The sequence below is a fragment of the Pavona decussata genome, unplaced genomic scaffold, assembly GCF_977016875.1.
Source record: "Pavona decussata unplaced genomic scaffold, jaPavDecu1.1 SCAFFOLD_28, whole genome shotgun sequence".
Lineage (NCBI taxonomy): Eukaryota > Metazoa > Cnidaria > Anthozoa > Scleractinia > Agariciidae > Pavona > Pavona decussata.
In genome coordinates this window covers 276,317-296,273 of record NW_028145451.1, presented here as the reverse complement: position 1 = coordinate 296,273, position 19,957 = coordinate 276,317, and the positions used below count along the sequence as shown (strand labels likewise).

The following is a 19,957-nucleotide window of genomic DNA, read 5'->3' as shown; positions in this document are numbered from 1 at the left end:
GTCTTCATAGGTCAGTTCCAAAGGTCCCGTGACTGCTCCCACCAGTAAATCAGCCACAGTCAAGTTTATTATCAGGTAAGTAGTGCGCTTGCGTAAGTGGCGGTTTCTTGCAAAGATAATGAGAGTGAAGGCGTTGATTATTAAAATCACAATGAATTCACTGACGAGCACTGCAAACCACATTGTTTCCTTGTGTAAGACTAAGACTGTAACGTACTGGTTCTTCTGCTCTATTCAGCTTTTTGTCCGTCTTTCCATACAAGCTATTAAGATTCAAAGAGAAAAAACATTTCTAGTAGTTGATATTACTCTGGCATCAGACACGATTAAAATATTATGTGATTTTTCGTTAGACGCTGTGTTTAATTCTCACTGTTGTTTAAGTTATTTTACTTCCACTAACATATTGTCTGACTGTGATAAGAGAGCTCTTTTGAACAATGGAATGATGCCAGTCTTCTTGCAATGCAAGCGATAGCTAAATTAATTTCTGTGTAGGTGCAGGTGTATTAATCGTTGATAAAAAAAGAAAAGAAACACAAAAGCAAATGTTTGAAGAGTGAATAAAAATAAAAGAAAGTCGCAGTCACGGTCGAAAAATCTATTTGGTTCATTTTTTCTACAAGGCAAGTTTTTTTTATTAGTTTTTTGAAATCATTCTATTTCTTCTTCTTCTTCTTCTTTGTTACAACAAGTATTACGTACATTTTAGTGTAATTACTCAGGTGATGATAAAGATTCTATTGATCTCCGTGGTCCAGGATTGCGTCATATCTAGCTGTAATTAACTCGCGAGAGGTTATTATAGCGGAAGCACTAATTTTCAAAATGGCCGCTAAAGCCATCGCCACACTTAGCGATTTTATATGCCAGATATCGGCGATTAAATTCGCCAGGTGTGCCCGTTCCCTCGATTTTCTACGTTTATTGCCCGGGGGGGGGGGGGGGGGTACTCCCTTATATGGGCTATATAGGTATGTGCGGCGCCAAAGGGTATGGTTTTTCGACTGTTTTGGTCATAAATAGGGTATCGCTTTTAGCCATTTTGCCGCCATTTTGGTGTAATAAATAGGGTATAGATTTTTGCACTCTAGTCCTGGGTTCGATTTTTTTTAGAAGAAGCTACTTCAGGTCATAAATAGGGTAGGGAAAATCGCAGAATTTGGTCATAAATAGGGTAAGGGTTTTGGGAAGCGGGCCGCACACCCCTACCCAATTTTTTTTGAGTACCCCCCCCCCCCCCGGGGGTTTATTGCTGCGAATCGCCAGTAAAGCCAACCCACCAGGTTGGGCGATTTTATCACATGAGTTTTCAAAACTGCCACATCGCCGCCATCGGCGGAAAAAAAAATAGCCAGGTGTGTCCGCATCAATCAAGCGATTTTCACTGGCGATCAAATTCGCCGCAATCAGGGTATAAAATCGCTAGGTGTGCCGTCAGTCTTTCCACGCAAGCTATTAAGATTGAAAGAGAATAAACATTTCTAGTAGCTTGTATTACTGTGGCATCAGACATAATCAAAATATTATGTAATTTTTCTTTAGACGCTGTGGTAATTTCTCACTGTTGTTTCATTTATTTCAGTCCCTCTAACATATTGCTTGCCTGTGATAAGAGAGCTCTTTTGAATAATAGCCTGATGTCAGGCAATGGGCGCGATAGCTAAATTAATTGTTCTGTGTAGGTGTAGGTGTTTCAACCTTTGATAAAGAAGGAAGAAAGAAATACAAAAGCAAAGTCGTGGTCACGGTCGAAAAATTGATATTGTCAATTTTTTGTACAAGGCAAGTTTATTTTATTAGTTTTTCGAAATATTCATTCTACTTCTTCTTCTTTCTTAGAAGAAGTATTACATACATTTTAGTATAATTACTCAGGTAATCATAGAGATTCTATTGATCTCGCTATATCCGGCTGTAATCACCTCGCTCGAGGTGATTATAGCGGTAGCACTAATTTTCAAAATGGCCGCTTAGCGATTTGTTGATTTTTCTGAGGAAGAAGTATTATACGATAAAAGAAAATGTAATTCCGAACGGCAATAAAGATGCAGCTAATTCCGGGGTGACACTTTTCGAAGGCAAGATATGAAAGTTTTACTGATAATGTTCTAATAAAAAACCCTTGTAAGTTGCAGTGGAAATGTTGTCGATGTCGATACCAATATAAGCTTAAAATGAAAACAACAAATTAAATTCGCGCAAAATTTTCTTTATTTAGCAGAATGGTTTCCCCCCAACAAAACGAATTTAAGACAGAATTTGAAAGCATGGAAGTAAACGAGATAAGTGGATGTCTCTCTAAGTTTTACGTTTCAGTGAGGAGAAAAGACGGCAGTTTTTATAAGAAAACTAGTTTGTTGTCGGTTCGAGCGGCTCTCGACCACCTTCTAAACTCACCCGGAGCCTCACAACGAAAAAATTTCCTCTGGGTTCAACCGTGGACTTGTTTAGTAAAACCATTAAAGGACTGAAGTAGCATAACTCCAAGGGCAATTTATAAAAGTCCGTTGACCGGTAAAACCATCAACAAGAAATTGTGCGATAAAGTGGTAATACGCGTCATTCTCGAGTTTTACACCAAACAGCCTTGCTCATCTCCATCTATTTTGGTAAACGAGTCGGTGAAACCTAACATTTACTAGCATTCCATTCATTTATTGAAGAAGTCAATGCTTTGTCTTACTGAGATTCTACTTGGGGCATATGCAGTTTATCGATTGACCAAGTGATTTCGATTAAGCATCATCCTCGTTCTCCGAGCCTACGATGTTTTGGTCAAAGGGAATAAACATTTAGCAGTTTTTTTTATCACTGTAACGTCAAACACAATTAAAATATTATGTGATTTTTGTTAAGACGCTGTGTTGAATTCTCACTGATGTTTCATTTAGTTCAGTTCCTCTAACAGATCGTCTTACTGTGATAAGAGAGATCTTTTAATTAATAGCTTGATGCCTGGCAATGGGCGCGATATCGCTAATTTAATTTCTGTGCAGGTGTATCAGTAATCCTTTCCGAAAAAACAGCTAAGGCAAAGTTTCAAAGAGTGGGTTTGAGTAAACATCAAACCAATTATCTTGACACATTTTTTAAAAGGGTACGTTTTATTTTTCTGGGACCTTCGAATTTTTCGATTCGATCGCCAACCGAATTTTTGTAAAATTTAGAAACCAGCGCCAGAGCGAAATTTGGCAACATCAGCGTTCACAAACAGTAAACAAAGGGAAGCACAAAAATCTTTGCCTTACCTACATCCAGCCGCTGCGAAAATCAGGCGAAACTATGTGAAATTTAGTACATAAAGTATTTTTGACGTTCTTCTTACGTTAATCTTAAACTACATGCGCTAATGTTTTTTACTAAGGGACTTGATTATCTCAATTCTTGTCCTAGGAAAAGCTCTGAAAACTTGCCGAAACATATTTTTAAGAAAAAATCTGTTAAATGTGGATATCAAAATGAATAGGATGACTGGTTTTGGATTAAAACTCAAAATAACAACTTACCTACTCAATGTCCTGGACTTGTGGGCTACGTTCGAGCTCCCATGCCAGCTGTTGACGAATTGGGTGAATTGTGTTCGTATTTGCAGTTAATGTTCTGCAAAGGCGGTTATTTTAATATCGCTATGGAATGTAGTTGACTATAATCCTTCAGTAAGGTGTCAGAAAATGAACTGCATTTGAGAATGTTCAGCTGCAGTGGACTTGTCACATTACATTGAGAGGCAGTAAAGATTACGTTTGTAAATATTGGTTGTAGGAAGACCCCCGTACTTGAAAGTCCATTTGTCTTAGGTGTAATAGCGCCCGCGGGCTTAGTTTTTTAGGTGTGACGCAACCATTGTATATTGAATATTGTTCATCGCAGTTCCCCTGTCATAATTTGCTCTCTTTTGTTGCAATTTAATTGTCCATTATTCTTGTTGAAAGTTGAATAATAATAATAATAATAATAATAATAATAATAATAATAATAATAATAATAATAATAATAATAATAATAATAATAATAATAATAATAATAATAAAAACAAGTGTTGTCATGAGGCTCATATTCAGCAGTTCAGGGACATTTCTTTCTTGGTAATAGTTGCCGCATTTCCTGCTGAGATCCCGCTTTTACTAACAGGAATCGAAGATGAACAAGAACCTTTCTGGGAGTCACTTTCCAGAGAACTGCAGAGTTCGATTCGGTTTGCCTACTTCGTTTGAATTTTCTTCTCAATAAAAAAACTTCGTCAAGAAACCTTCAAACTCTATTTTTTAATTTTCAGGAAAATGGGTTTACTTTTTGTTCATTTTTCTAGAAGGCAAGACTTAATTCAAATTTAGTCATAATTTTCTAGCAAAAGCAGTTATCCTTTCAGTAATAAAGGACTGCATTTACTGACCTCGGGTTATTCATTTCAAAATAGGTTAGTAACCTGCTGACGGTGAAAGTAGTATTCCCATTGGTTGTCTAACAACTTCTACAAAGAGAAGTGTAGTGCCCGGTGACAAAAAAAACAAAAACAAAAACAAAAAAGCTCCCTTAGATCCACATGTTTTGCCTTTTTAAAATCGTATTTCAGACTCTTTTTGGCAGGAATGCTTATCAGTAAATAATTAGAAATACTAGTAAATATTTAGAGGTTTTAAGAAAGAGAAACAGGGCAAACAGTAAACCCACCGTTCAACAGATGCTCCAAAGAAGTCTTCGAAAACTCATTCAAAATTCATAAGCCCATTGACCTATCAAATGGTAAATAAAACATCACGTGCAGTGGTTTTAAAACCGATGTTTAATGTTTTTCTCGTATGCTAATCTCCAACGTTCACAAAAGCATCATTGTTATTAACTCTCTTGACACACGCTTTTCCAGGAATGTTTTGAAGTCGTTCAAAAACTCGCAGCACGTCTTTTATCGGGTCTAAAACCACTTGGCTGCGCCTCGTGGTTTTAAATCCCGATAGAACACTGCTGCTTGTGTTTTAAACAATACGTAAAGGCTGGGTAATGAAAATTGTGAAAATAGTAGAATCGTGACTGTTCACCTATAATCGCTGCTAACACCAGACCTCAGATGAAGTTAATTGTTACAGTTGGTTTATTTCTCTTAATATACTGTTATTTTTCCCAGCAAGTCTGTTGTTTTCGCGCAATTTGACAACTGCTTAACATTTCTTTGCCAGGCATTGCAACCATCGAATGAGGCTCTTGAAATGGTTCTGTTTATCCATCAAAACAGACGGCAGTTTTTGTGAATCGTTTAACATCTCATAACATCTCAGTGTCTCACGCGCATTCACTGACACTTTTGAATGGAGGGGCAAACCACAGCTGCAGTATTTATACAGGAAATCGATGACGGATGATTGTCTTTAGAGATATTCAAATTCAGAGAACTTACTAAACGATTTCGGTGGTTAATTCATTCATTCATTCATTCATTCATTCATTCATTCATTCATTCATTCATTCATTCATTCATTCATTCATTCATTCATTCATTCCTTCCTTCCTTCCTTCCTTCCTTCCTTCCTTCCTTCCTTCATTCATTCATTCCTTCATTGATTCATTGATTGATTGATTGATTGATTGATTGATTGATTGATTCATTGATTGATTGATTGATTGATTGATTGATTCATTCATTCATTCATATTCATTCATTCATTCATTCATTCATTCATTCCTTCCTTCCTTCCTTCCTTCCTTCCTTCCTTCCTTCCTTCATTCATTCATTCATTCATTCATTCATTCATTCATTCATTCATTCATTCATTCATTCATTCATTCATTCATTCATTCATTCATCTGAAAGGTCCACGGGAAAATTAACAGGCAGATACATGGAAAAGTTCAGAATTGATTTGTCTAGAGGCCTCAAGTTTAAACAGAAAAAACTTTTTCCTGATATTTCCAAATTCTGTTTGCTGCCGGATGTGGAGATAATTTTGTCATCCAATTCGTGTGCAGACACTCCCAGTTGAAATAAACCAAACTGATCGAAAGATTGCAGTTTGCCTCAATTAAAAATGGCGACCACTGAATTATCGGTTATTAGTTATCATTTTGGCCATTCCTCAAGCTAACAGTTTATTATGATGACTTCAGTCTTACGTGTTTCATTAGTCTAACAGTGTCTCCGCATCCGAAGCTTTCCGAAGAACTTTCGAATGGCTATCACCTTCTGAAAAACTTAAGTTTTTTGGAAAAAACTTGTGACGGACTCCGAGTCATCTTCCTTAGCACTGACTTGTTCTCCAGACCCTTACTACACAGTTGTTGTCAAGTTTCCTAACTTTAGATGCTTTGGTGATTGGCAAGTCTTCTTCTACCGCGGTCAAAAGTAAAAAATAAGTAAATAAGGAACTGAGTCCGTTAAAGATAAGGATGTTACTTTAAGAGCGCAAAGCTGAGAAGTTTTTATGAGTCTGTGAGTTAGCTGAATCATTTTATGATTTACTAAAAACTCATTTTATTTTATGATTTGTGTTTTATTGGGATAGACGTGTTTGCGAGGTGAAGCCAAGGTCCTTTTGAAGTGGCGATTTGCAGTTATATTTAATGAGATCATCATCACCCAAATCCATTCCTTTCACATGGTTTCAAAAATTACCATTTCCGCAGAAATTTCGCATTTCCTGTTAAAGAACAGAAAGGTTGCTACAACGGATTATATATCGCAAGAAAAAACTTTTCCTCGTACACACGCATTTTGTTCACCTCACGTAATGCTTCGTCATGCACACATTTAGGTACGTGACTTTATTAAACCCAAGGGATATAAATAGCACGATTTAAAAGGTTCAGGGACCATTACCTAAAGTAACGTTAACGGCGGGGAGATCAAGCATATATATATGTTATATAACACAGTGCAGGACAAAAAAACATTGCAGTTTAGCATTTGGTGAGTAAAGAAATTCCTACTGATGTATGATATTTTGCTAAAATTTTTATATTTAGCAAAAGTTGCTACCATTTGAACAGTGAGATGTTCGTTGTAAGGTTTCTTTCATCGTGTGCAGTGTAGAGTTTATATCGTTTACGGTTATGGAGGACCAGTTAAACTATAATTGCAACTCGTTGGGATTGCTCAAGCTATTGCAAACTATGAGAGTTTCTACTGAAACAGCTTTTCATGTGGCTGGTTTGTACTTTTATGTAAAAAAAATATTCGATATGATATTCGAATTATTCATTCCGGCTCACGACAAAGGTCAAATTATCATCCTCTCTAGGAAAAAAGGTAAAGAAAATATGGAACAAAGGAACCACGTACTTCTGAGTGCATTCATTGTGTACGTTAAGTAGCGTACTAATTACAAATTGTTTCACTTTCACTCTATACGTTCCTTTCTTTTCAGTCTTCTTATAGTAGGGCCGACGGGTTAAATTAATGGCGTTGATAAGCCTCGAGTCACTGAACATTTTCAACTGAGAGAGACGGATGACGTGATACAAAAATGAAATCTCTGAATAACATATACTTTATGAAACGTTCATGTCGAGGAAGTTAAAACGCAAAAGCTAGCCTCCTAAACTGTACTGATAATGTTTGCTGACGGATCTATCTGGGCCAGAAATGGGAAGACAGAAAACAACGGCGAAGATAGAAAACATGGGTAGTTAACTACAGCATACGTGTCACAAGTTTTTTATAGAAGTCATAGTATCACACATGAGAAATGATCAAAATGATTTTTAAAAGGCTTCATCAGTGTTCATTGCTTCAGTTTATACCGTTCGAGCCTCCCTCGCTTTTCGGCGAAATTCGTTGGTTGTAGAATTCAGTTCTATAGGAATTGACTTCATGCCGCTTTGGCATTAGAGTGATAAACTGAGATTTATTTGTGTCAGTGTCTGTGTTCCTTAAAGCGTTCACATTATAAAGCAAAGGTTTAGTCACTGTGCCCACTATGTTCTTACAAGAGAGGATCATTATTATTTGATTAAATGTTGAAGATGTAAAGAAAACAGTACAAAGGATAAAGGGCAGTTGATAGCCTTTTAAAACGCTTTTAATTCTTTCCAGCCGTATTTTCTAGATGTAGCCCTGGCCCTGAAGAAGATCGGATAGTCGCACTAGTTAGTTGAAATATTTGCATGATTAAAATTGCCCTTTTGCCCTAGTTTTGGCCTTGCAATCATCTGAATATTAGTTTGGGTTACTATATTATACTATGACAGGGTTTGCAATGCATGAACGAACGAACGAACGTACGAACGAACGAACGAACGAACGAAAGAATGAATGAATGAATGAATGAATGAATGAATGAATGAATGAATGAATGAATGAATGAATGAATGAATGAATGAATGAATGAATGAATGAATGGATGAATGAATGAATGAATATATGAATAAATGAATGAATGAATGAATGAATGAATGAATGAATGAATGAATGAATGAATGAATGAATGAATGAATGAATGAATGAATGAATGAGTGAGTGAATGAATAAGGTATTATATTCTTGTTTGTCATCCCACAAATGTAGGGTGGGAAACGTTTCCAACCCTAGAAGACTTGAAACTGATAAGCGTTGTGTTTTCTGGGATCAGGCTTTTGTGTCTGTACTCCTCTCGTTTCTTGTGCGTGATTCAAAACCTGCTTTGAATGGCTGCTGTGTAAAAAATTTAACCGGCCAATTCTTCACGATTACTGGAGATTTTTAAAAATTGGAAAAGCAAAGAAATTTTTATGAATTCAATATTTTAATGTCTAGTACTATTTAAAAACCGCAGGATATTTGACGCTCAGTTTGCGATAAAATCTTCAAATGTCGTGCATAAGTAATACCTTATCCTCTCTTGGTAATACGGCATAAATAACTAAAATAAGTAAACCCAAAAAGTTACTCCGCTTCATTTACGCTTGAGAATTATCAGAATTATAAAGGCAGTACAATCGCTGACAACTCTGCCTAAGCAATCTTCAGTCACTGGGGATTTTTTTCCGTTACAGCTGTTATCATTGTGGTCAGCGGTAGAATTCCAGACTGTTTACAAAGGCGGCTGAGAAGATCAACTTGGCAATGTTGTGGTTCATATGATGTTTACAATCCCAGAACCCAGATATGCTGCGCTGGCAAGGTCTATGATCTGTAAGTTGTTAAAAACTTTACATTACACAGTATTACATGCATGCTATTGTATGAAACAAATCTACGGCGGTTTTCTAATACTCTTATCGACAATAAAATGACGCGCATAAAACTTCCAAATCTTGGCAGTGGAACACGAGCCCTATCTGATTTTTGAACATTGTATGACGTCATTTATGATCCATTCCAAATTGACCATAGAAACCTGCCGTCGATAATAAATGGCGTTTTACGTCTTACACTTTGAGAGCTGCTGTGTTGTTATTTTTTGGACCGAAGTTTGAATTTTGAAAGTTTACTTTACTATCGTCTGAAATTATTATTTTAATGGTTTGTGTGGATGACTAAAAACGTCGCTAGCGCGAAGACAACAATAAACAAACAAATAAAAAAAAGCCGATGACTCTTATTAAATTTATTTTTCCCGGCAGATCATCTGGCATTCGCTGTTGCAACAGGCAGATTCCTTTCAATCCTTCTACTCAAATTTGTTGCAACGGAGCCATACGACCCTCACGGCCTGGTAACACAAGATGCTGCGGACAACGTGATTACAATCCATCCACTGAAACGTGCTGTGGAGGCCACACAGTGACCCCAAAAGGACGATGCTGCGGGTAAGTTTGCGTTACTTGTCAAAAAAGAAATGATCCAGGAGTGGAGGGGAGGGGCGATTGGTGGATCAGCTGGATCAGTTTGGTAATAGCTAGTAAAAGATCGAATAACATAGAATCGAAAAGAAACAAACAAAAGTGTGCCATAATGGCAAATCCATTTGGTCAATCATGCAAGTCAATTTTTGAACAACAGTCTGTTGTTGGAATAACAACAGACCATTGCTCAGAAACACTACATCTTAACTTAGGCCGGGCCTTTATGAATCTGGGTCATCCGAGTCATGACTGAAACCTTTCTACAGCAACACTCCTCAGTCACTGGCAAGCTCTGACTTGTCGAAAAACTTCAACTGAATCAATATTACCTAACGGCGAAACATTTAAAGAAACGCTGAAATTTATAAATGTTTATCAGTTTGTAACATTTGTCAAACAGTTTCCTCATTTCGTTTCTAGGGGCCAGCCATTTTTTCCTCAAACACAAGCATGTTGCGGTAAACCAGTGCCTAAGCCGTTTCAAGCCAGCTCGGTGCGCTGTTGTGGTTACACTGCGTACGATCCTGTCAAACATTCCTGCTGCAGGGGAAGCATCCGTCCAATTGGATATCCGTGTGGATCCACATGTCACGGACCTTGCTGTGATGGAAAATGGAAGCATCATGAGATTTGCCCTTAACACTTCAAGCTTGACATCTTTTTGAAAGCCTGCACTTCAACCTAATTGCCATGATAAGAAACAGCTGTTTGACGCATTGAATATTGTTGTACCTTGAGTCAAAAACTTGAAATAAAACACGTTATAATTTTGTTAACAAGTTTAAAAAATTTGTTTTGCATTTCCATCAGTGGTGTATAATGTTAAGCTTAGCTTGATATAGTTACTGTCATCATCATCACCATTTAAACTGACAGGCTTTATCAACAAGTCCTATCATTTTAATGGTTAACAGGAGGTGCTACTATCCACTGTAACGAAAAAGATGGCGACCGGTACATCTACCCATAATTCATAGCGTGCGAAAACCCTAAAAACACTCATAAAAACGCACAGAAAAGTTCTAAAAACTTCAAACCTGGCATAAACAATGTTGTTCGTACAGAGACGAATTTAGCAATGATATAATTTTTTTTTTTTGTACTTATTGGCTGTGTCAGGTTCGCAAGCTATTTTGGTAAAATGTACAGCTACCATATTTTTCCGTACGGAGGATTTGGTTTGATAATAAGACTCGGAGCTTTTTATCCCTCAGGGCTAACGTTCCAGTTGTGCCCAGGTGCATAGAATGCATGATTCTTTGAGAGCGCGGGCTGCAACCGTCTTTATAAATTTTTGTGGAAGTTTTCAATAAAAACCAGATTGTGAGAATTCATATGTCTAAAGGGCTCAAAATTGTGCTAAAAATTCAAAGATTTTAGCACCTTTTTTGAAAGTTGTCTTTTAAGCGAAATGCTCGCAGAATACCTGGAGATGTCATTTCAAGAGATTATCAAGAGAATACAAAAGATAGTTAAAGGTTGTTATTAATTATTTTTCAAGACGCAAGGGAAGGACTTGAAAAAAAAATTGGGCCAGTGTTCCAATTTCAATCCAGTTCGATCTATCCAAGCTGGCCAGATGACTGTTGCGAATCAGACAGATAAAAACTGTGCGGGGTGGAGTTGTCAAGTTGCATCTCTGCGTAATTTGTAACCATAGATTACCCTTTTTTGACTCGTTTCGATCGTCGTTTTCAGTAGAGTCAAAATCCGTTGCAAAAGGCGCTTGATATCCCTAATGAACGAGAACAAGGAAGGTCATTGAAGAGGTACGAGTTTTGAAATTAGAGTTTTGATGAAGGAATAATTTGCAGGGCACATGCAACACAATTCTAAGCTAAAATAAAATGCAACCTTACTTTTAACATACAACGGTTATGTTGTCAGCTATTCAGTTATCACAAGCGCGTCAAAGCGTTTTCAAAAACTACACTTGAGTAAAATAAAAAAAAAAGAAAAAGAAGGAAAGAAAGAAAGAAAGAAAGAAAGAAAGAAAGAAAAAAAAGAAAGAAAGAAAGAAAGAAAGAAAAAAAGAAAGAAAGAAAGAAAGAAAGAAAGAAAAAAAAGAAAGAAAGAAAGAAAGAAAGAAAGAAAGAAAGAAAGAAAGAAAGAAAGAAAGAAAGAAAAACGTCAATTGCAAGTGATAACAGGGGGACACACGACACTGTTAAAGAACACAGTGCAAGCATAGTTTTCCAGGCATGTAAGTAATGGTAATGCGTTCTAATTGCCAACTATTTTTTTTGACGTAGTTCAAAGTGCGCGTTTCTCTAGCTAAATTGATCCTTATCGTCGTGGATGGATTTTAACTTATGACTAGTAGTAATCGAAGATTATAGTGCGTCGACTTAGGACAGACAGCCTTATCTTGTTAGCTGGTTTGTTTTCTTCTTGGACATACAACTTCAAAGACCATTGGATGTTACAACAGGCCATTTTCATTGTCATACTGCACGAGCTGCATGTTGCCAGCTTGCCGTTGATGGTTACTATATTTAGAAAAGTTAAGGCCTAGGATTAATCTACGAAATATTTCGGAAAGAAAAGGGATCTTACCTTCTCTTGTACTTTTCGTTTTGTACTTTTCTTAGTGACCACGAGGAACGGGATGAAACGCACGCGGGACGTTAAGATGCTATTGTGACGTTTTTATAATGAACGGTGAAAGAAAAGTTCCTCGGAGATGCATGACATGACCACCCTGAAGAAACGTCTGTGTTTTTTTAAACCATTTTTGCACTTTTTGATATTTATTTTTATATCAATCATATCCGACATACAACCTTTTCTCGATTTCTCGCGCTTAGTAACATGCATGTGCACAGAGGTAGATTCTTAGTACAAAAAGCGGTTTTCTCCACACTGAGCAAGGGTTATATACCCCGAAACGCGCGCGCGCGCGTGTGTGTATGTGTGTTTTTTCAAAACATTATTGATATCTCTTTTTATATCAATCCCCTCCGATATACAATCCTATCCGATATACAACCTCTTTTCTCGATAACTCGCGCTTAGGAACATTTACAGCGGTAGGCTGCTGCCGCTGAACATTTGCAGCGGTAGGCACTGGGTACGAAACGCGCTGGGCATGATGGACTGTCATATTCATTATGCTATTGTGACGGTGCGATTTTGCACCGACATATTTTCTCGATTTTTTGCGCTAAGGAACACGCGCACTGGGCATGATGGACAGTATTGGGACGACTCGATTAGGAAGCGTCTCCTTCGTCGACGCAAAAAAGTAGCTTTAATATCTATTTCACTTTCCCTTGATCTATCCCTTGCCTCACGATCAGGAGCTCGATCCTGCTTACGATATCTTTCTCATAGTTTACCTTATGCGGAATGACCAGTAAACTTGATTGAATGATTACCCTATAGAGAAAAAAAAAAGAGTTGATTGGGAGGCTTATTATTAAAAGGTTTGGTTTTATCAATAGAATTTAGAAGGTAATTTTGGCCACCATAAAGGGACTCGTGTGCTATCGTTTGGATTGTTACTTCCTTCAAAAGATCGAATTCAAACGAAAGTTCGCCGGGTTAATTCACCACTTAAACATTTTTGTAGTAACTTACGGATTTCTTTCCAAACGTCAGACTTGCAAACCCAAAAAGCTAATACGCATACAAGTATTGTGCTACAGTTGAAATCAACCTTTAGAGAGAAATTTAACTAATGTTTTTTCTAATTGCCAAAAACACTTTTTTGTTACGTAATGAGCCGGTGCAGATTAGCGCGCGTTTTACAGCAAATTGCAAAACTGGAAGACAAATAGACAAATAGATCGTGGAAAAATTTTTTTGGATGGGTTTTATCATCAAGGAAAAAACGGCCTTATCCCATGCTTCGCGACAGCTTCCTCCTTGTTTACTAAACTAACGGTGGGATGGCAGTAAGCTTGATTGATTACGCAGTTAGAGGAGATGTAAAGAAAGTGAAGCGGTGCATCGAAAATGGAGTCAATGTGGACGCTTGTGAAAGCTCCGGCGATTCAGCGCTTTACCAAGCCGTTGTCCGCAATCGACAAAAGTGCGTAAAGTTTCTTTTGGAGTGTGGGGCAGATCCAAATAGGTAAATCAGTTCCACTTCTATTAAGTGAAGGCGTTTTGCTGTTTTAACCAATCTAGTAAACTTTCAACGGTTACTATCCCCAACAGCATAGTTCATCAAAGCCAACATGTGGCTCAGTACCAAATGCGCTGTGGTCGTGCGTGTCCACGACAAGACTGCGCTGAAATTTGTTTCACAGCGAATTATAAACAGACCCCTGAAGGTTCTTTTGCTAACCGGGAGAAAAATTGCCGTCTTGAATGGATTCAAGCAACGTCGGTATTTGCTTGATTTATTCATACTGTATATTAACGCTGTTAAAACCCACCGATTAATTTCCGCGCGTTCTCACTGGACAAAACAAGTCTCGTGGTACAAAATCGGACGGCGGTTATCAGATGATAGCAGTCGCCCGAGTTTTTCGGCGAGAAAAACAAAGAAAGCCTTTTTAGGTCTTAGTTGTCGTTATCCAATCACAACAAAATAAAAACAGACTAGTTAGCTTGCTGCGATCACGCCGTGGCCATCACTGGCTTGTTTTAGTTTTGTCTTTTCCACAGTTAAGCGCGCGCGTTTCAGAACTAGTTATCGGAGGGCTATAAAATAAAAAAACCCTTTTCGGCTTGCTGGTAAATTGTGTGATAGTGCCATCGGCTTATTGATTGTCCTCAAAATGATACTGTTGCTGTTGTATGGTTTATTCTATAGTTCCAGGAAGCCTATAGTTTATAAGCCCCCGGCTTCTATATAGGCTTCCTTGCTTTTACCACACTTGATCTTGTAAATAATTTTAATTAGTAGGAATATTGTATATTATTTTTAATGTATTTCTGTATACTGTTGTTGTATAATGAATGAATGAATGAATGAATGAATGAATGAATGAATGAATGAATGAATGAATGAATGAATGAATGAATGAATGAAAGCTTTGCTTCTCGGCCAGTTGTTCATTTTTCGGACAATCTTTCAGCGTTGGGAATTACCCTTCGATATACCAGCCACCTCAACGGGTTTATTTACTAATTATTTGAAATATGGGCGCGTGTATTCCGCGCTTTAAATTATTTGTTTCTTAATGATGATCTGGGTAGGGTGCCTGTACACTAGCTTCGTGTAGCTAAGTGCGCTGCCACAATGTAAACAATGCATTAATTAATAAATGTTTATGTTGTTTTATTCGTGTGCACACAGAGTGAACAAGGATGGTTACACGCCTGTCAATGCTGCGTGTTTAAACAGTCACGCCAAATGCTTGGAGCTGTTGGTTATGTACGGAGGATCACTGGAATGCGTGTCCGCTGCCCAAAGGGAGAGCGCTATCGTGTCCGCCCATAAAACTGGTCGCAAGAAAATCGTCAAACTTGTAAACCGGTTAAAAGACGAAGCTTGCAATAACGACAATCGCGATTTGCTGACTTCGGCAGCTAATGACTACCCACAGGTATGTTCATTTAATAACTACGAGTAAAAGACTCGGACACTGGTTGATGAGCAGGTGCAGAAACGTTGCAACCAGTGTTGCTAAATTTTCTGCGTGAAGTTGTCAATTATTGATCTTGAAAACCTTATGTTGCGAAATCGTAGTTGGCAGTTAGCTTGATAGGAGATCGTAAAAGCATTGTGTCATGGCTACTCGCCCTATTTTCAGCGTATCTTCCAACTGCGCTGTTTTTACTGAACCTTCATGTCATTCTTTGTTATTGCAGTTCATGTTATTGCCCATTTTATATTGAATTATTATTTTTATATATTGAGATACTCCTTTGAGAATGAAATAAGTGCGCTTCTTTGAGCTCTCCTGAAAATGAACTTTAGCGCTCTTGTCACTGGAAATCCTGGCACTATGCGCTCAGGATGTTTGACATACGAATCTAGTTTTCAAATAGCCAAGCTACGACGAGTCCCGATAACTCAGTGTAGGGCACCCGAAAATATTTATGGGAAGCTCATAGGTTTTACTCCAGGTGCGGGAGAACTCGGGTTTTCTTTTTTTTGCATGGGTATGCCTGTGTCACTGAATGAGAAAAAAATAATCGTTTGTCCACCAGACATAAAACACAACAAAATTCTTCCGCAAATGCGATAGTTTTCTTCATATATGGTTCCACTGTCCATCTTACAGGGAGGAAAGAACCATCAATCCAAGACCTTACCTGGACAATCAGCTGTCGTGCTTGAAATAACTGCTAAAGAGTTGAAAGCTCCTCTAATGAAGTTTTTGGATGATCCTCCTCACATGACCCTTCAGAGTGCGACGTGGGACTCCACCCCTGTGTCAGTAAAGCGTTTTAAGGGACAGGAGGGCAATGAGCAGCTTCTCTTGTCAAAGGAAGCAAATCTTCTTAGGTAATGCATTTTAAAATCCATTAAAGAATAAAAAAATTCAACATTACCTTTGGAGTAAGCCCATGATCCCTCTAGAAATAACCATCATTAATTAAGTTCTAACGTTATGAAAATCTTGCAGTTTTTAGTTGTCTTCATTATAGAATTTAACTCCAGCTTTTTATATTGCAACTATCTAGAACTCAGGTGAAATACTCTTGTACCATAGTAGTCTGAATATAGTTTAAGTAAAAAACTTTTTTACTTGTGCATTCTTAAGCTGAGGGAAAGAATCCCTCTTCTGATTTGTGCATGACATCTAACTAAGATAACATGTTAAAATGTTGTAAATTTGCGTCTATCATTAATTTATATACACTAAATTTATTTTTAAGGACGCTACTTAATTAGGTCATGCTTGCATGCGCTCACAGATGCCAGCAGTATGCGTAATATTTGTTACTTATCAGCCTAAAATTGTGTGATGTAGATCAGTTATTAGAGTAACTTACCTATAGAGTGTTTTCACATGACGTCACGGCAGCCATGTTGGTGTCCCAAACTAAACCTCTGGGAATTAAACTCTATTTTTATGCAAATACTTTTTTTTGTTTCAGTGAACCAATATGGCCGGTAGTCACGTGAATGAAAACACTTTATTAGAAATTCGAGGAAGTTCGTGGATTTGATTATTCCCTCGCATATCAGTTTTTGGTGCCCGCTTAATTCGTTAGCGAGTACAGTTATACATTACAACATTTACTACATCACATATTTTCTTCTTTTCTTATCATCAGCTGGTTTCGTCATCCACGAATAACTCTTCTAATGGCAGTGTGCCTGGACCCTCGGCCAGAGAATTCTTGTCTTGTTCTGGAGCATTTTGAGTTGGGCTCTCTGAGCCACCTCCTTTATCAGACCCACATTGATATAAGTCTACCTGAGCGGATCAATTGTCTGTTGGATGTAACAGAGGGAATGGCATATCTTCATAACCATTCCACAGTGCACGGCTTCCTTAATTCATACTCGGTTTTTATTTATGAAAAATTCCGGGCCAAGATAGGCAGCTTGGAGTATTCCCAGGAGAATGGAAAACAGATAAACGATAGTACACATTCAACTCATGAAAACTGGATGGCACCAGAACAGCTGTTGAGGGAACCTCCCACCATGGCTGGAGATGTTTACAGGTCTGTTTTAGCGTGGTTTGTTTCGTTTTAGTTTTCTTCGTAAAACGTTTCAGCTCGCATCATACATGTTATAGGCCTTTTGTAACAACTTTTATTCGTGCGTTCATCAGTTGTGCAAAAGGTATAAGGTGACCTGAGGCGTGGTTAAAGAAATCGCAATTACATTTGAACAATCACAACCAACATTAATAGCAAAGTGAACCAATCACATCTCGATTAGACATTAACAGCACCACACGAATTACTGTGATACAGCCTTCTTTTGGTGGATTTGATTGACCACCCTATAGTTGCTTTTTAGAATTTCATCAACAGACTGAGGCATTGAGTAGATCCAACATAATAAACATTACTGAAAAACATTTTTTATGGTCACTTTATTTCATTCTCGACCTCAAAAAATAAACCTGCAGTTTCGTGAAGATCTCGCGACTGTGATTGTTACATGGATGATATTTTTTCTTAGTGGGACAAATGAAGAAAGCATGTAAGCATAAAAGCAAGCAATGTCATGTGTTTTCAAACCATCCAAGGCGGTTTAGCTACGTTAAAAGTATAACTGGCTTCAGTAAATTAAAGGAGCTAACAGGCCTCCGTTTTTCTTATCAGCTTTGGTGCACTGATGTGGGAAATTATGGCTAGAAAGGTACCTTGGTCCTGGCTCCAACAGAGTACCGTCGAACAAGCCGTGTGTGAATACGAAATGTCTCTTCCAATGTTAGAGATTTGGCCCAGTTACGTCCAGTCCATCGTACAAGAGTGTCTTCAATACGTAGCATATCGACCACCTTTCCGCACTGTCCACAAATATTTGTTCGCAATTAAGAATGAGGGAGAGGGTTTGACTTCGGACGTCTTGGACGGCGCTTTTCCTGATTGGTACGAGTTTCAGTGTGCGGGTGCCATCTACAACAGCGTACTTAGGAAAAGGAACATCCCTGTTGCGGCCGGGATGTCTGTAACGGGAGTGTGTAGATCATCTGAGATTCACGTTATGCTTAGGCGCTCCTCGTCTGGGGCTCAGTGGAATGCTAGACGCCGGAGTACATCTGTTAAAGGAGGACTAAAAGATATTTTAAAAGTAATACAGAGACGAGCACAGAATTTACCTCGCGAAAAAGAGATTGAACGATTCGGTTACGAGATTGCAGAGCGGCTGGCCTTCCTTCGCGGGATTCATCGAAATGCGTGTAAGTATGAGCGTTCTAGCTGGGCAAAGGAAGTTGTTTTGACCAGAGTGCTGGAAGGGGACATCGAGAGAATTAAAAGGGAAGAGGCGAAGGCTAAAGAAAGTAAAATGAAAGGGAAGCAGCTGAGCAGACGTGGCCGAAGGTACAGTTTGTTTGACGAAGAAGGCTTCCATAGATTGAAAATCATATCCAAGAAGTACCAGAAAAAGAATTGGTCAAAAATCTTACATGGAATGGAGAAGTTGAAGAATTCAATGGAAGGATTTAAGAGCCAGGTATTTGGAGAGCTAAACGAATATGAAAAGAAACAGAAGATTGATCAAGACAGTGTTTTTGAGGACAGCGTGAGATATGAGGAAGTAGGGGTAGTCCAGGGAAACAAAGGAGACATTGACAAGATAATTGATTCACAATCAGTAGAAGTAGAAAGCGAAGAATTGAATTTAACTAGGAGGCAAAAGTTATCACCAGTTCTATGCTTAAATAACGAAGACGACTTGGCAGTTCGGGCAGCACTTCCTGAGGATGACGCATCTCCGATATATGCCCAGCTCGATAACGGCGGGCGAAATGATGCTGGACAGTGGTTAAGAACTCAGGAAAAACAGAAATTTAATAAAGCAGAGCAAATCCTAGATACGGGCGTTGAAAACAGTAAATTCGAAACCCAAGATATAAAAGTTGACATGACTACTGTGGATAGAGAGACCGGCAGCTGTGAACAGGAAGAACCGAAGAATTTAGATCCGAAAATTCAGGGCTCTGACACGCATGGCTTGTATGCAATATCGGATTTCTTGCAAGAAACCGATTCGTTTAGGAAGGAACGCTTGGAAATGATGGCTTTAAGAAGTCAATCTATTTCAATTGAAAGTGCCGTCAGCAGCCGAGACAGCCTATCCAATCGGCCACGTACACAGTCTTCCAGAAGGGAACGGCGCAAGTCTTACACCAGGCCTTTGTCATCAGATAAATCACTGACCAGAAAAGGTTAAATATTCAGTACGACCATCAGCTTTATTGACAGCAGTTCTGGTTGCTGCGGTGTTAGGTTACAAATACAACAAATATAAAAGCTAAATAACTGCTTGAACAATCTGCGATACCAAGCGAATTTGAAGGCTAGCCATTAGCTTGGCAAGGCGTTAGTTTTTGCTTATTTTTTTTCCCGGTCTTTCAAAACATATGTTTTTTTTTGTAATGAACTTGGTGTATAAATGCACATTTTATTAAAGTTGAAGTTATACAACACACAAGCGCTGCGGTAATTAACTGTAAACTTTATTTCTTAATTATAACCTGTATCTGATAAACGATCGTGTTTACCTCGAAGCTTGTTGTAACGAAGAAACACCCAAACCTGCACTTACAAAAACAAGAGTAGAAATGAGCCACCATGTTCGCGAGCCTATCGGTCTGGATAAAAAATAAAGACC

At 38.2% G+C, this 19,957-nt stretch overlaps 2 protein-coding genes and 1 long non-coding RNA gene across 4 annotated transcripts in view; 2 read left to right on the top strand and 1 right to left on the bottom strand.

The window, feature by feature from the left end:
• Positions 1-19,957, bottom strand: part of LOC146484940 (uncharacterized) — a 182,260-nt gene that overhangs the window by 131,808 nt on the left and 30,495 nt on the right. The window lies entirely within an intron of this gene.
• On the top strand, positions 6,817-10,512 carry LOC146484943 (uncharacterized). Of its 2 annotated transcripts, XM_085103814.1 has the most exons (5): positions 6,817-6,901; positions 7,233-7,297; positions 8,965-9,103; positions 9,535-9,720; positions 10,177-10,512. In XM_085103814.1, the coding sequence occupies exons 1-5, from the start codon at positions 6,852-6,854 to the stop codon at positions 10,394-10,396; spliced, it is 660 nt and encodes a 219-aa protein (XP_084959940.1). In that variant the 5' UTR covers positions 6,817-6,851; the 3' UTR covers positions 10,397-10,512. The 2 variants fall into 2 exon arrangements, with proteins under 2 accessions (XP_084959940.1, XP_084959939.1); XM_085103813.1 differs by lacking the exon at positions 6,817-6,901 and having other exon boundaries at positions 6,908-7,297.
• LOC146484942 (uncharacterized) lies at positions 13,480-19,948 on the top strand. The gene is made up of 5 exons (XM_085103729.1): positions 13,480-13,831; positions 15,005-15,254; positions 15,936-16,159; positions 16,936-17,331; positions 17,941-19,948. The coding sequence occupies exons 1-5, from the start codon at positions 13,647-13,649 to the stop codon at positions 19,514-19,516; spliced, it is 2,631 nt and encodes an 876-aa protein (XP_084959855.1). The 5' UTR covers positions 13,480-13,646; the 3' UTR covers positions 19,517-19,948.

Coding starts and splice junctions, on each gene's coding strand:
- LOC146484943 (XM_085103813.1), top strand. CDS start 7,045: ATGGAGGACCAGTTAAACTATAATTGCAACTCGTTGGGATTGCTCAAG. Junction 7,298..8,964: donor GAGTGCATTCATTGTGTACG/TTAAGTAGCGTA, acceptor TTTCCGTTACAG/CTGTTATCATTGTGGTCAGC. Junction 9,721..10,176: donor CCAAAAGGACGATGCTGCGG/GTAAGTTTGCGT, acceptor TTTCGTTTCTAG/GGGCCAGCCATTTTTTCCTC.
- LOC146484942 (XM_085103729.1), top strand. CDS start 13,647: ATGGCAGTAAGCTTGATTGATTACGCAGTTAGAGGAGATGTAAAGAAA. Junction 15,255..15,935: donor CAGCTAATGACTACCCACAG/GTATGTTCATTT, acceptor TCCATCTTACAG/GGAGGAAAGAACCATCAATC. Junction 17,332..17,940: donor ATGGCTGGAGATGTTTACAG/GTCTGTTTTAGC, acceptor TTTTCTTATCAG/CTTTGGTGCACTGATGTGGG.